This window comes from Biomphalaria glabrata, chromosome 6, assembly GCF_947242115.1.
Source record: "Biomphalaria glabrata chromosome 6, xgBioGlab47.1, whole genome shotgun sequence".
In the NCBI taxonomy this organism is placed as follows: domain Eukaryota; kingdom Metazoa; phylum Mollusca; class Gastropoda; family Planorbidae; genus Biomphalaria; species Biomphalaria glabrata.
The window spans coordinates 51,231,107-51,248,543 of NC_074716.1; the positions used below are offsets into that span (position 1 = coordinate 51,231,107).

Genomic DNA, 17,437 nt, shown 5'->3' on the forward strand with positions numbered 1-17,437 from the left:
TCTCTCAATAAGTACAATCGTTTTCCCTTTTTGGTTACCAAGCAAAGTAATTATTACTTAATTTATTAATTGGTTAATATGTTATGTATGTTTTGCTTGGTACAACCAATAAGTGTGTAAAGTTAGAATTTTATCCAAGAATAGTGGGAGCAATAAGAAACACACAATTTTTACCAGACAGACAGACAGGACAGACAGACAGACAGGACAGACAGGACAGACAGGACAGACAGGACAGACAGACAGGACAGACAGGACAGACAGGACAGACAGGACAGACAGGACAGACAGTCAGACAGTCAGACAGGACAGACAGACAGGACAGACAGACAGACAGACAGGACAGACAGACAGGACAGACAGACAGGACAGACAGACAGACAGGACAGACAGACAGGACAGACAGACAGACAGGACAGACAGGCAGTGTGCGTCAGCATAAAGCTTTGTAACAAGAGAAAAAGTTTACCACATGAGCTCATCACATGACTTTTTTAAAAAAAAATGGTTCAGTCTATAAATATCATCCACTGACCTATAAAACAAGCTAATGAACAGGCGATGTCAACAAAATGACTAGACTCTGCTTGCGCCTTCTCTGTTCTTACTCTTTCTCTCTCTCCTTTTTTCTTTCCAATTACTGTCAATAATTCCTTCCCTCAAAGTAGTTTCTTTCTCGGTTTATAGCCAGAGAGTATCCAGTAACAAACAAAAATAAATAGATAAATTTCCCCCATTACTAAGAAGAAGACACTCGCGGTGAGATGGCGCTGACCTATATATATATAGTCGACTTATACGCCCATTAAAATTTAGCTGTATCTGGTGATGAGAGCGGAAGTAGATTAGTCGCCATTACACTACCCATTATCTGAAGTCATTACAGGTAGGTCATACAAAGCAAAAGGGGGGGGGGGGGAGTGTACACATAAGAAGAAGAATTTGTGCGATAGCTAATTAACTTTATTAAAAAAAAGAAAAAGAGGAAATTAAAATCTTACGCTCTAAAATCTGTCCGTACAGCATATTTAGCTAGGCCAATATATCTTAATACTGTATGATTAATTTCCCTTTTTTGTATCATATAAAAAAATTAAATGCCATTAATTAATTGACTAACTGTTTAATTTTTTTTTATTGATTCATATTTTGTTAGGTACAATAAATAGTTGTTTCAAATTTCAACTTGATCCGAGAAAGAATGTGGGAGAAATGACGTGTACAAACTTTTTACCAGACAGACAGACAGACAGACAGAGTGAGTTGATATAAGCTTGGTGAAAATCTTGACGAATAAAAGTGTCGATGCTTAGCCTTAAGTTCTATGCCAGCGACATGGAGATCAGAGGGGGGGGGGGTATGCAAGGTAAGGGGGGGGGGAGGGAGTAATTTGAAGTGAGGAGGTGACAGTGAGAACAGATATAGATCAAGCATTTGATACACGCGCGTGACAAAGAACTGTCAAACTGTGGATTTATTCTGGGTGCTATTGACATACACGTATGTCTAAACATATCCACCATAATAGAAACATGAAATGATATTGTTTACTCCTTTTTATAGGATTATATGTATATATGCACCATATCATCGGACATAGTATTGCCTAATTCTTCCTGTTACACTATTTGATATAAATTAATTACAACGTTATTCAACTATTCCCTTTTAATGTGTTATATCTGGACATGATAATAAAAATAAGTACACCACATCTTATAATTTGCCTGCAGCGGGTTGTGTCTCAGCCTCTGACAACCAGTCCAACTCCTTGCCTTCAGGTCTGGCTCAGATATTGGTTCCGGCGGGACTGTTTTCATTGACAGGAGAAGGGGCTAAGGCGAGTAACTGACACCTAAACATTAATTTAATTTAATGAGATCAACGATGGTATCGTCAGTTAGGGGAGAAAGAGTTAAGTAAAATAATCTTTTAGACTATCTGTAATTCACGCGCTTTTATCACAGCAGACGCCAACATAGACCTTAAAGGCACTTGTCCTTTCAACGCGGAGTTGAATTCAGAAAAGTGTTAGGCTTGTTACAGTCGTGAGCGTAGCCGGCTAGCCAGAAAGTGGTGCCAGCATTAATACAGCGTATTTCTATTCAGAGGCGTAGTGAGCAAAACGTGCGCCCGGGGAAAGGTACATAATTGGCGCCCCCTTCCATTTTCCATCACATAGAAATATAAGCTTATGAATACAAATGAACATATTATAGAATATATAGGCTTATGAATACAAAGTATTTAATAATAATATGATACAAATAGCCCTAGAATGTATTACCTAACTAAAATATCTACAATAATTTTTCTCGTCGCCTCTCTGCGTGTGGCGCCACACTGAGAGTGGCGCAAGGAGTATCGTGCCCCTCTTCCTCCCCCTCGCTACGCCTCTGTATCCATTTATCTCCAAGTATTTAAGGGACAACACCCAAATAAGCTTTGAAATGAGGGCAGCTATGATTGAGAGTACGTTGTCAAGTGAGAGGTGGGTACGAACTGTATTCCCCCGTTCCAGAAAGAACATGCTAAATAAAATCAAAGTTTATCTAAGGAAAGAACTGCAAAATCTATGTCATATATCTCAATAATGCTCTCTCTTTTTCTATATAAAATAAAGTATAATTAATTACCGCTAATTGATTAACTAATTGATTAGTTATTTATTATTATTGATTAGTGCATGGGAAGTAGGGGAAAAAGGGTGTACAAAAATTGAGCCAGACATACAGACAGACAGACAGACAGACAGAGAGAGTTTATATACGTTTTATAACAATAATGTCAGCTATATCAGTGGATTCTACAATCTTTTTAGGCCCTATGATCTTTCTACCAATTGTAGGCCCTTTGAGCTTTCTACCCATTGTAGGCCCTTTGAGCTTTCTACCAATTGTAGGCCCTTTGAGCTTTTTACCAATCGTAGGCCCTTTGAGCTTTTTACCAATCGTAGGCCCTTTGAGCTTTCTGCCAATTGTAGGCCCTTTGAGCTTTTTACCAATTGTAGGCCCTTTGAGCTTTCTGCCAATTGTAGGCCCTTTGAGCTTTTTGCCAATTGTAGGCCCTTTGAGCTTTCTGCCAATTGTAGGCCCTTTGAGCTTTCTACCAATTGTAGGCCCTTTGAGCTTTTTACCAATCGTAGGCCCTTTGAGCTTTCTGCCAATTGTAGACCCTTTGAGCTTTCTACCAATTTTAGGCCCTTTGAGCTTTCTACCAATTTTAGGCCCTTTGAGCTTTCTACCAATTGTAGGCCCTTTGAGCTTTCTACCAATTGTAGGCCCTTTGTTGGACACATTTTATTGAAAGTAATCCTTAAGACGTAAAGTAGTACTCACGTTGACAGCTCTGTCCGTCACTGACATATCCTTCCTTACACTGACAAGTGTAGCTGCCATTGACGTTGACACATTCGAAGTCACCTTGGCACTTGTTGATTCCATTCACACAGGTGTCATAGTCTGAAAATATGACAATAAACAATAAAGTTAATATAACTTAATTTTAGCAAAGGGCTTGAAATCGAAGCGACATAACTCGGTCAGTATGAACAGATTTTATACATTTGAAGTAGATCGGTATATGTGTCTTGTATTGATTAGTAAGTCAGCTAATCTTAGATTATTCCAAAAAAAAAAAAAAAAGAAATGTTTCATCAACTTGCAAGTTTTGATCGGGGGGCGTCGTCATATAAAGATGTAGTAATCACACTTCTGAGAAAAAAAATTTAATGCAAAATCTTGAGACTTGTAATGTCTCAAAACTGACAATCGCAAGCTTTCTTATAGGCAAACAGGGAATTTACAGAATCTTGAACAACTATTTTTTTTTCTTTATCGATGTAGATAAAAAAAAAATCCTCAGCAGCTTAATTACGCACAGTGGAAACGATTTTCGAAGGTTCGGATATGTCCCGCGTGCCGTAGTTTGGGCGTCACTGCTATACTCCAAACGAGACCAAACTACAAGCAAACATCGAGACAAAGATTTGTTTTGAATTCTGTATATACTTTTAGCTCACGTAATAAGCTCTTTAGAGCTAAACATTCTTTGCCCTTCATTCTTACGTTCCCAGTCTGACCGCTGCTCGGGCCTCAGGGATAGACGCCTTGCTAGGGTGTGGGGGGGGGGGGGGCAGGAGGTGTACATGGAAGGGGAGGGAATATGTATATTAAAAGGGGGGAGAATCCTACTTTCTCGGTTGTTCATACCTCGCTCTAACAGCTGTTAGGGCTCGTTCTTTCTTGGCTAGAAGTGAAAGTATATGTTTTCTTTGCGGATGATTGTGAGTGTCATAGAGCAGGGGCGTGAATTCTGGGGAGCAGTGGCGTAGCTAGGGTGGGGGAGGAGGGGGGAGAATCGGATAATCGGGGTCTAAATGAGTGTTTTTTACATTAAAAATATAAATCGTACGCAAAATGCATGGGCCCCCAAAGAGTTTATGGTGAAGCCCACCCGGGCCCCCAAACGATGGAAACTTGCTAGCTACGCCCCTGAAGGAAAGCGCTCCTAACTGTCAAGTATTTAGAAATTATTATTTCACACCATGGGGCACCCTGCATGTTGAAACCGTGAAAAAAAAAAGGTGTGGGCGCTTTTACGATTGTGGAGTAGTGTTAAGTGAGCCTGGCAGATAAAGCGGTGGGTCTCAAAGTTCTGGGGGCACTTTGACATTGCGTGCTGTATTCGCAGAGTAGAAACTTTGTAAATAGTGGATAATGAAGCTAACGAATTCGCCTAATGTACTTGCATACATATTGATACGAACCACTTTTGTGCGCGTACCTCACTTGGAGAAGAAGGGTGACATTAAAGTAAAATAAATTTCCCCTTTCAGACCTTCCGATCTATAGGGGCAGATGATGTTAAGGTCATCTGTTTCTTTGGCCAACGGTTAATGAGAAGGGTGTCGTGTGGCCAGCACAACGACCAACCGCATTTACTTTCCCCGCACTAAAATCAGGCACCCTTAGAGCTGGGTGAACTTAGGGGCGTCCTAAAAACAAATCCTGAAATCACAATCCCAGCTTTCACTGAGATTCGAACCCAGGACCCCAGGTACGAACCACTCAGCCACCGTTCCCCCGAGATCGACATTAGAATATGGAAATACTGGAACATTGGGTCTATCAATGTTCTTTTTTTTCCATTCCATACTTGGAGAACAGGCGGTAATGGAGATTGTTTTACATGGCGGAAGAAAAAGACTATAAATAGCTAGATTTTGGTATATCAGGTGTACAAAGTAAAGGAAAATATATGGTGTGTTTTTTTTTTAAAGTTTATGATAATTCGTGTGCACTCTATAGCATTGCAGAATCAAATTTTCCTGGCTCTTCCGTTTGTAGGACAAACTACTTTAATATGAATGAGTCTTCAGACTTTCACGTTTAAACATATTTACAATTAGGCAACACCAGAGATAATTGAGCATTTTAAAGTTATAGGCTAGTGCATTGAATAATAAAATTACACTTCCAATATCCGTTCATTTTTTTTTTAATTTAGCTGACGAAAAAAAAAAGTAAAGTTCCCCTTTCAGACCTATAGGGCAGATGATATAAAGGTCATCTGTTTCCGTGGTTTACGGTTAACGAGGGGTTTCATGTGGCCAGCACAACGACCAACCGCTTTTACTTTTCACCAACTAATGTCAGAGCTGGGTGGACTCAGAGGTGCCCAAAGATCCTGAAATAAAAAAAATCACCAGGATTCGAACCCGGTACCCCCCGGGTTCGGAAGCCAAGCGCTTTACCGCTCATCCACTTCACCTCCTTAAGCTGGCGACAATGAGGTTAAATTTAACGTCCTTGACATTATTTAAATTTGTCCTGAAACTTTCCAATACATGGCATACATTGAGCTGAGCGGCCTTGAAGTATCAAACAAAATAATTTCCCGGGGCACTTCTGCTTGAAATGTTGCGGAAAAACCACATCTGTCTGTAAAGGAATAGATCTAGATCTACATGTCACATGATCGTGTGTCTACGTCACGTGATCGTGCCTAGTTCTCATCACTCTTGCATTTAGTTTGACAAGAACTCCAACGGCCCCCCTCTTTGTTACTCACGCAGATGGCATCATGGGATTGTTCTGGGTTAATGGAATTATTGTTGTGTTGTTTTTTTTAAAAGCTTGGTTTCTTTGTTAACTTTCTAACTTCAACAGTGGAAAGAAAAAAAAAGAACATTGATAGACGCAATGTAATTCCATGTTGTAATGTCCCCCTTTTTAACCGTTGGCCATTGACATTGTCGTTGTTTTCTTGTAATGGACATTTTGAACTGAACGAACATTTGTTTCTTATAAAATAAGTAATTTCAGCCCTCCCCATTAATTTTACAAGATCGCCGCCCCTGTGCCTGAAAGCTTACTATTCGTGGCGGACATCACCCCCCCCCCAATCAAATATCGAGCACTAAATCAATTCTCTCCCCCCCCCCTTTCTCCGTTTCACGTTCAGTTCTGAAAGTGTTGAATCAGCTGTCAAACATCAATCACGAAGGTCAAAGGCGCCGGGCATCAATCATGAGGTCAGGGACGGCAGGCATCAATCAGGCGGCGCGGTGGTGGCCTAACATTTATCAGGGGTCAGACCAGGCAGCGCTGCAGACGATAGATGCATACACCAGATTGACCAGGGCCAGCCCCTCCCGCTCCGGTGCCTGGTTCCCGAAGCACTTAAGAAATGACCTCAGCCCTAGGTTACCACTTTCATGGTGATTCCCCTGCTTGCGCCACGGAACATGGCGCCCCTTTCCCCTTTCTATTCCCTGAATCATCAATGTGTTTATTCCTAGGAGAAAAAGTGTTGGCTAGGTTATGGTCAGTAGAAGTAAAATAGACTAGCAGTGACCAGTGGTCATCGTAAGGTCTAGATTATGTTGATTGAATTTGGAAGCAGGGAGATCAAATCAGAGACTTTTGGAAGACTATTGATTGGGCAAAGTACTGAATAATTTACACTGGCTAGGTCACGTGATTGGCCTCCGTAAACTGTTTTGTTATTGTTTTTTTTTTATTGTCTTCCTCTTCTCTCTGTCTCTCTCTCTCTCTCTTTCTTTCTCTCTCTCTCTTTCTTTCTATCTCTCTCTCTCTCTCTTTCTATCTCTCTTTCTCTCTCTCTCTCGCTCTTTCTATCTCTCTTTCTCTCTCTCTCTTTCTTTCTCTCTCTCTCTCTCTTTCTATCTCTCTTTCTCTCTCTCTCTTTCTCTCTCTCTCTTTCTCTCTCTCTTTCTCTATCTCTCTTTCTCTCTCTCTCTTTCTATCTCTCTCTCTCTCTCACTCTTTCTCTCTCTCTCTTTCTCTCTTTCTCTCACTCACTAACAAATCCCCATCACTTTATTTAATACAATCTTACTGTCTCTCAAAAAAAAATTATCTCCTCTGTCTCTCTTTTACTCTCTCTTTCTCTGTTTCTCACTGTCTAACCCTGTTTCTCTCTCTCTCTCTCTCTCTCTCTTTCCCTATCTCTTTCTCTCTCTTTTCTCCCTAACTTTATCCATTTCTCTCTTTGTTTCTCTCTTTCTCTGTTTCTGTATCTATTTTTTTCTCACTCTCTTTCTCTCTCTTTCTCCCTCTCTCTCTTTTCTCTCCCTGTTTCTTTATCTCTTTCTCTTTATCTCTATCTGTCTTTCTCTCTTTATCTCTCTCTTTCTTTCTCTGTTTCTCTCTCTCACTCTCTCTCTCTCTTTCTTTTCCTTAATTTCAATGTACATTTCTTAAGCATATAGCAAATCGTCGTAGATAAAATGTATAGTAAATATCTGCGTATCAAATGTTCTTATATTGAATGTTTTTAGCTGTACCTTCATTAAAACGAGGTTTCCTAAATCGGCGAATAGTTGGAAATGCGCATGCGTGTCCTCGGTGACCTCCCATAATTCCCTTCATTTGCTTGACTTTGTCAATTCACCACTTGGAATAAAAAAAAGGCGGCTCATCATTCAGGACTAGTGTTTGTCTAAATCTACAAACACCTACCGAGTGGTCCAATTACCTGGCCAACATTTTCTACCCTTTTCTTCTGTTTTAACTCTCTCCCTAATCCACCTATAATCCTGGCTCACCCAGAATACCCCCCACCACACACACACACACACTAGTCACCGCCCCCCCCCCTCCACAACATAAACCCCCGGTGTGCCCAGGTCCCGCAACTCACTCATTAACAAAGTAACTTGATCCCCCAGTACTCTACAAATATTTACCTCCCTTTACGCGCTCGTAGTTAGAGACTCGCGCTGAAATCTAGCTAGCGTTTGTGATATTTTTTTTTTTTGGTCACATGAACAGGAGGTAGCAATAGGGTAGCCTTTAAAAAAAAAAAAAGTTGAAGCTATCAGCGTAGAGGAATGGCTGGTAAGAATGTTCTAGATGCCAGGAAATAATCCCGTCATACAGTTGTATAGACACAACATTGGCGTTGGAACTTTCCACACTAACAGCTAAAGATGGGTTAAAAATAATAATACTGGAATCGACAAAAAATATCGATTATGTGATTCCGATTACTATAACAAATAAAATTGTGACATTAATGTCGATTACATCGATTCCGAATACAATGAAAGTACTCGTTTTGCAGTAGCAAGATTTCGAAGAGTTACTAAGTTTTGTTTTCTGAAACTTTACTAATGAGCCCAATGCAAGCCTCGTTTTCAGATCGAGGTCAGAAAAAAAGAACATCACCAAGTCATAAAAAAAAACAAATTTTACGCCATTCTAAACACAGACTCACGCATAATGTATTGTAGCTATGGCAACCATTGTAGTTCCGGAAAACGGCATTCTACAATAAAGCGTTCAAGCAGTTACGATCGACGGAACATCACTGCTAGACAATACGGCAGGTCAGGTCTAGCTAGTTCTTTATTTATTTGATCAGTAGTTGTTATTTGGTAATTATGTATTGTTCACTGTGTTTTGTTTAATTGAAATAGCTTTTTGTCTGTCCAGTTACTCCAATATGTTATTCTCCTTCCTCGTTCTTATTTTACATGTCGAAGGGCTCAGATCAGTAATCCTATATCTGAGATGAACTGTGCAGTGGTTTCCAGATCAGGCAGTTTAGATCAGTAATCCTATATCTGAGATGAACTGTGCAGTGGTTTCCAGATCAGGCAGTTCAGATCAGTAATCCTATATCTGAGATGAACTGTGCAGTGGTTTCCAGATCAGGCAGTTCAGATCAGTAATCCTATATCTGAGATGAACTGTGCAGTGGTTTCCAGATCAGGCAGTTCAGATCAGTAATCCTATATCTGAGATGAACTGTGCAGTGGTTTCCAGATCAGGCAGTTCAGACCAGTAATCCTAGTAATATCTGATATAAACCGCGCAGTGGTTTCCAGATCTGGCAGTTCAGATCAGTAATTATATAGCTGAGATGAACTGTGCAGTGGTTTCCAGATCAGGCAGTTCAGATCAGTAATCCTATATCTGAGATGAACTGTGCAGTGGTTTCCAGATCAGGCAGTTCAGATCAGTAATCCTAGATCTGAGATGAAGCGTGCAGTGGTTTCCAGATCAGGCAGTTCCGATCAGTTATCCTATATCTGAGATGAACTGTGCAGTGGTTTCCAGATCAGGCAGTTCAGATCAGTAATCCTATATCTGAGATGAACTGTGCAGTGGTTTCCAGATCAGGCAGTTCAGATCAGTAATCCTATATCTGAGATGAACTGTGCAGTTCAGATCAGTAATCCTATATCTGAGATGAACTGTGCAGTGGTTTCCAGATCAGGCAGTTCAGATCAGTAATCCTAGATCTGATATAAACCGCGCAGTGGTTTCCAGATCTGGCAGTTCAGATTAGTAATCCTATAGCTGAGATGAACTGTGCAGTGGTTTCCAGATCAGGCAGTTCAGACCAGTAATCCTAGTAATATCTGATATAAACCGCGCAGTGGTTTCCAGATCTGGCAGTTCAGATCAGTAATCCTATAGCTGAGATGAACTGTGCAGTGGTTTCCAGATCAGGCAGTTCAGATCAGTAATCCTATATCTGAGATGAACTGTGCAGTGGTTTCCAGATCAGGCAGTTCAGATCAGTAATCCTATATCTGAGATGAACTGTGCAGTGGTTTCCAGATCAGGCAGTTCAGATCAGTAATCCTATAGCTGAGATGAACTGTGCAGTGGTTTCCAGACCAGGCAGTTCAGATCAGTAATCCTATATCTGAGATGAACTGTGCAGTGGTTTCCAGATCAGGCAGTTCTCCGTATAGTATTTGTTCTATAGGAAGGTTTTGGGGCCTGAGTCTTGTTCAGGTCTCTTGATATAGTATGCAGCTTTGAAGGACATGGTCAGCATTCTCTGGTGATGCTCCACAAGGGTAGGTTTCGCTCGTCAAGACTGGAAGCTTCCGGAACATATGCTCTCTCATTCTGTTGTGTCCGGTTCTGAGTCGAAAAAGTTATGCGTTTTTTTACCCTGTTTGTCAAGAATGAACATTATTTTTTGTTTGTCAAGAATGAACATTATTTTTTGTTTGTCAAGAATGAACATTATTTTTTGTTTGTCAAGAATGAACATTATTTTTTGTTTGTCAAGAATGCAAATTATTTTTTGTTTGTCAAGAATGAACATTATTTTTTGTTTGTCAAGAATGAACATTATTTTTTGTTTGTCAAGAATGAACATTATTTTTTGTTTGTCAAGAATGCACATTATTTTTTGTTTGTCAAGAATGAACATTATTTTTTGTTTGTCAAGAATGAACATTATTTTTTGTTTGTCAAGAATGAACATTATTTTTTGTTTGTCAAGAATGAACATTATTTTTTGGTTTGTCAAGAATGAACATTATTTTTTTGTTTGTCAAGAATGAACATTATTTTTTGTTTGTCAAGAATGAACATTATTTTTTGGTTTGTCAAGAATGAACATTATTTTCTGGTTTGTCAAGAATGAACATTATTTTGTGTATGAGCTTTTATGAGGACGGGTGGGGTGGTGGGTGTGGGGGGCAGCTGTGAGGGCGACATCGTTGTTCTGATTTGTACAAGTGATTTGTGTTTGATGTCATTTTGTGTTCAAAGGTGGAGTGTTCATTTCGTCTGAGTTTGAAGATGTTAAACTCTTAACGAAATGTTACCAACCGCCATGTTTCTTCAGTGTGTTACGTGTTACTAAAGAGACACCTCTGAACCAGCAGGTGTCAATGTTACCTTAAACAGACGAAAGCCTATTTGAAAGTGTATGTTTGTAAAATGTTTTACATGTTTCGGATGTTCCTTCAGAGCCGAAGATAATTACTTCCTAGTCCAAACCTCCCGCAGGACGACGGGCGGATGGGAGCGGGCAGGGTTTGAACCCTCGACCATCGATAAATCTGAACGACAGTCCAGCGCGCAAACCGCACGACCAGGCAGCCATCCATGTATGTCTCGAAGCAACTACGAAGCATCCCATAGAAATGAGATGAATGCCTGGGCATTAGCTACGGTTGAACGATGTCGCCCATATAGTACCCCTCCCCCCTTTTTCAAAAAGCTTACGCACAAAATATTTTTCAATCTCTTGAAAAACAAGGTAAAAAAAATTACCCCTCCCCCCTTTTTTTGTCAAAAAATCAACAACAACAACAACTTTTCACATGCGTAAGAGATTCTAGCCACCACTTTGCCGTTTGACTTAATTGGTATTTCTATTTCTATCAGTCAGATTTTTAAAGAGACAGACGGAGACACAGATTTCCGGAAAAAAACAAATTAAGCTATTCTTAGTACTGAGCATGTCCGAAACTTAGCGAAAGGGATCAGTGAAGATAAGGGTGAAGTCAAATGTGATGTCTCTGCTGTCCAGCGATGATAGACCACGTCTAGGAAGTAGTTTGAATTGAGACTGTCATAAAGAAGTGACCAGGTGACCAGCCCTAGATAACGAATAAGATTATTTGAATATAAGAATATATTAGGAATAATTGAAGTGTGAAGCTTTGGTGGCAACTCTTGTTAAGGGAGACAGGCTACCAGGGAAAAGGAGGCATTCCCACCAATGGGTCAGACAGAGCACGTCCTAGCGACCGAGCATTGCACTTGTAGGGGATGAAAGAAAGTCTCCACTAAACCGTCCTATACGTCTCGTCCTAACGAGAGTCGCACGATCAGAGGCGTAGCCATCATTGGGGGGGCCCTGGGGGCCCATCTTTAACCACATCTGAAATGTTCCTTCTTTAATCACATCTGAAATGTTCCTTTTTTATCCACATCTGAAATGCTTTTTCTTTATCCACACCTGAAATGTTTCTTCTTTAACCACATCTGAAATGTTCCTTCTTTAACCACATCTGAAATGCTCTTTCTTTATCCACATCTGAAATGTTCCTTCTTTATCCACATCTGAAATGTTCCTTCTTTAACCACATCTGAAATGTTCCTTCTTTAACCACATTTGAAATGTTCCTTCTTTAACCACATCTGAAATGTTCCTTCTTTAACCACATCTGAAATGTTCCTTCTTTAACCACACCTGAAATGATCCTTCTTAACCACATTTTAAAATGTTCCTTCTTTAACCACATCTGAAATATTCCTTCTTTAACCACATCTGAAATGTTCCTTCTTTAACCACATCTGAAATGTTCCTTCTTTAACCACACCTGAAATGATCCTTCTTTAACCACATTTTAAAATGTTCCTTCTTTAACCACATCTGAAATGTTCCTTCTTTAACCACATCTGAAATGTTCCCTCTTTAACCTCATCTGAAATGTTCCTTCTTTAACCACATTTGAAATGTTCCTTCTTTAACCACATCTGAAATGTTCCTTCTTTAACCACATCTAAAATGCTCTTTCTTTAACCACATCTGAAATGTTCCTTCTTTAACCACATCTGAAATGTTCCTTCTTTAACCACACCTAAAATGTTCCTTCTTTAACCACATCTGAAATGTTCCTTCTTTAACCACATCTGAAATGTTCCTTCTTTAACCACATCTGAAATGTTCCTTCTTGAACAATATTTAAAAGATTCCTAACTTCCTTTACTTTCTATTTATTATCCTGTGTAAAAGTATTAGTTCTTCACCTTTTCATTCAATGAATCGTTTCATAATTGATCCATATACTTGTTAAGGAGAATGTGTGCAAGTTTCTGATGTAACCATGAGAAAAGGTGGGCGGATGGTTTGGTTGTGTAGGCCGAATATATTCTGACGAAGCCACAAAGGGAGCCAACTCAATACATTCAGGTGTGATAGTTGAAAAGAACAGTTGTGAGACAAAAAAGATACGTATTTTTTTTTAAAAAGTTGTTTCTTCTTTAAATTAGTTCAATTGTGTTTCTACATACAACTTCTTTTAAGTTGAATCTGTGTCTATTTATAAATACAAATTTTATTCAGTTTTATGGAGTAAGGAATTCAGTCATGCTTATGTCAAGTTCTACATTAAGCATTGAATAAATGTTATTTAACCTTGGCTGGGCCAATAATAGAATATGCATTCACAAGAAAACATTAAGAAACTGGAACAGACACAAAATAGAGCAGTGAATAACAAATAAATATTCACATTTGACTAGAGTAACACCTTTAGTAAAAATCAATAAATTTAGAAAGCCTTCAGGGTAGAACACTCAAAAGTAAAGTATCAATTATACATAAAAACTCTGAACCATAATCTTCAAATACAAAAACAAAATTTAATAAAATACTGAGAAAGACACAAAGATAAAGGAACATTTCTCGTCCCATATGCTAGGACAAATTTGTGCAAATACTCCTTCTTCCCTAGTGCTATTAGAGCATGGAATGGGTTGCCTGAGCTAGCCAGGAAAACCAGTGACATAGCAGAATTTAGGTCATTGGTTAATATGCATGACTGAATGCATAACGCGTAGAACGTAATCATCTTCTTTTTTTGAAGTAACGTCTGTATTAGATAAGATAAGATTATCCGCGAGTTCTTATTTAACATACAAATCAGCACAACTCTATTATATTAGATATTCTATTATATAAGATTATTATTATTATAGCTTTTACATAGCGCTACTTTCATGCTTATAGCATGCTCAGAGCGCTTTTTGGTCCAATCTCATTTGTGAAAATAGGATTTAATACGCCTTCATTGGTTGAGCAGTACATTATAGTGCGAGCAATCAAACAGTGCACTATGATCCACAATACGATTATAAGTTCACAATGGTTTATAAATAAAAAGTACTAACATATTTCTGGTTCTGGGTTTCATAAGACAACCATTTCTGGGTTTAAAATGCATTTTGTTTCACGCACTTAGGACTGGGGCCCCACTGGTCCTCTTAATTCTGGACTCCTCAGCATTAAGATTTTTGAATTCTAGAAAGTGCAACGTTTTATTCCATTGTTAGAAGGCTCTTTTCATTCCTATTTACGTCATGGGAACGAATTAGGCTATATTTATTGATTTTAAAGTGAGTATTGAACCATAATAGATATTAAACAAAAATAATATAACGACTGTAAATAGAAGTTATAATCAATAGCGAACAGAGTGAAAGATTTTTATCTCTATTTAAAAATGAACATAAACAATTTTAGCTGAGCTTGTTTTTTGTTTTTTTTTACAAAGGAAACCTCAGAATTTGGGCTATTCAATTTTAGCTTAATCATCATAGGAATCCTTGGGCCTTAAGCCTCTTTTCTTTGCCTCTTTTTTTGGGCTTTATGTGCCTCTTTTATGGGCCATCTTGCCTCTTTTGTGGGCTTTTTTTTTATATGTTTTTATTTGTAAGTTATCATAATTCACAAGTATTAAGTCAAAAACAATTGAAAATTAATTAACCTAAATATATAATAATAGTAATAGAAATATTGGCCTTAATATTTTATTTTATTTTTTTTATTTTTTTTAAGGATATTATTTTTTTTTTTTTTTTTTTTTTTTTTTTTTTAAAGGAAACCTCAGAATTTGCGCTATTCAGTTTTAGCTTTATCATCATAGGAATCCTTGGGCTTTATGCCTCTTTTCTTTGCCTCTTTTTTGGGCTTTATATGCCTCTTTTATGGGCCATCTTGCCTCTTTTGTGGGCTTTTTTTTTTTTTTTTTTTTTTTTAAATATGTTTTTATTTGTAAGTTACCATAATTCACAAGTATTAAATCATAAACAATTGAAAAGTGATTAACCTAAAAATATAATAACAGTAATAGAAATATTATTTAATATCAAAGACATACTACCTAACCAATGAACCCCCTAAAGACAGAAAAATGATACAAGTATACTCTACTCCAGAACAATCAACACAATATCAGATATCCCTGACCCCCAACACCCTATTTCTGAAAAACTACATGAGCATTATACAGGTATATGAAAATCAAACTAGATAATTCTCTACCCTAAAGTCCATTATTTTTCTAAATGTTAATTCCAAGTGATTAGGATCAAACACCTTATTATTATGTAGACATTTGAGCCAGGTAGCCCAAACAAGATTCCTGTATTCGGAAACAATAATCAAGTTAAAGTTATGTATCATTTTATTTTTTAGTTTTGGCAGCTTGTTTAAAATAATAGACAAGTTAACATTTACATAATTGCCACAGTTTGCTTCCAATAGGTCCATTACAGTACTTCTAACTTGAAGGAATAATGGACATTCCAAATACATGTGTTTTTCGTTATCAGCATTTTCAAGGTGGCATAATATACATTCACGGTCATTTGCCCGTCTTCTAACCATAGGGGTCATCCCAAAGATAAGTCTATAACTAATCTCTCTAGCTTTTGGTGGGATATGTTTACTGTGTAGGTTTATGAATGTGTCCTTGAATTCTGTCACCCCAAGAACTCTCCCCCACTTAATCCTATTCACTAGGCTTTCCTGTAACAGCTTTTTAAGTGTTGTGTATGATTCTTTGGTTTTGTTGTGTATTAAATGTTCATTACCAGGTAAAACTCTTGAAATAGATCTGTAAAATGGATGAGTGACTGTACCAAAATAGTGAGGAGTATCATTGTGTATTGGAAGAAGACTACTTAATCTTAAACCATAATAGTAAATTGTCAAGGGAAAGTTTGTTGGGTTTCTAACTACTTGACCTACAAGTTTTAGCCTTAGCGACTGTATTTTTGTTTTAACATCTTGCAAGTTTATCCCCCCATCCTCTTTGTTTTGAATGAGTGTAGTGTGCTTAATGCTCCTAATAGTGTTTTTAAATATAAAGCTTCTAATTAACTTGTTCAGCTTGTTTATGAATTTAGGAGGTGGCTCTGTAATGTTAGCTAAATAGACAATCTTTGGAATGACCAAACTATTTATCAATACAGCTCTACCAAATATTGTAGAACCTGTGTGCTGATAACGTTTAATTAAGTTTGAGGCTTTGACAAAAATATTCTCCCACTGGTCTTTACAATAGAACAAAGGATTACAGGTATAGACAATACCACAAATCTTGATTTTATCAACAATTCTGAAAGCGCAATTCTCTTTGAATTTCCATTTCCCTAGTCCCATTACAGAGGATTTATTTATATTTATTTTTGAACCACTAGCTTCTCCGAAAAGTGTAAATTTCTTTAGTATATTCTCAATATCTTGCTCTGAAGATGGAAAAAAAGGTTGTATCATCCGCATAGGCTTTGACTTTGATGGTTGAGAAGGAACGACCCGGTATATTTATCCCAATAATGGATGGGTCAGATCTTACAGATTCCAAGAAGGGTTCCAAGCAAAGGATATACAAGAAGGGGGATAAGGGACAGCCCTGTCTGACAGACCTTTGTATGAGGATACTCCTACTGAGAGAATGATTAATTATCAATCTACTTGTTGCATTGGTATAGACAAGCTTTATATATCTGATTAACAGGGAACTTATTTTACATTTCTCAAGCACCTTGAACAGGAAGCTATGGCTTACTCGGTCAAAGGCTTTTTCTTGATCTACAGATAAAAGAGACACATTGAGGTTTTTATCCTTACTGTACATGATAAAATCCCGTAAAAAATGCGTCATGCCGTCAATGTTTCTGTCCGGGATACAACAGTACTGGTCATGTCCGATAAGTTGGTTTATGAGTGGTTTCATTCTTAGGAAAATCATTTTTGTGAGAAGTTTATAGTCCGTGTTGAGAAGTGAAATGGGCCTATAGTCGCTAGGTGAAGTGTTATTTTCAGATTTCTTAGGTAAAAGTGTGATGTATGCTTCGTTAAAATTTGGAGGAAAATGTCCCAGTTTAATGGCGTCGCTATATAGTCGCAGTAAGAGAGGACCAAGCAGGGGGAAGAAGGTTTTATAGAGTTCAAATGTTAAGCCATCTGGACCGGGTGATTTATTGTTCTTAGTCGAGTCCAGGGCAGTCCTGAGTTCGTCTAGCGTAAATGCACTCCCTAAAAGATCTTCATCTGTCTTGTCCAGCTGGTTGCAAAATTTTAGAAAATTATCTTGAGCATCAGTATATACTGGCTCTTCACTGTATATAGTAGTGAAGTGTTT

At 38.1% G+C, this 17,437-nt stretch overlaps 1 protein-coding gene across 4 annotated transcripts in view; it reads right to left on the bottom strand.

Annotated features, from left to right (window-relative positions):
* LOC106055847 (protein kinase C-binding protein NELL1-like) overlaps window positions 1-17,437 on the bottom strand; it is a 229,561-nt gene that overhangs the window by 39,357 nt on the left and 172,767 nt on the right. For all 4 annotated transcript variants that reach the window (XM_056031489.1, XM_056031490.1, XM_056031488.1 and 1 more), the window contains one exon: window positions 3,339-3,461. In XM_056031489.1, the coding sequence (XP_055887464.1) occupies window positions 3,339-3,461 (123 nt within the window). The remainder of the gene's footprint in view (window positions 1-3,338; window positions 3,462-17,437) is intronic.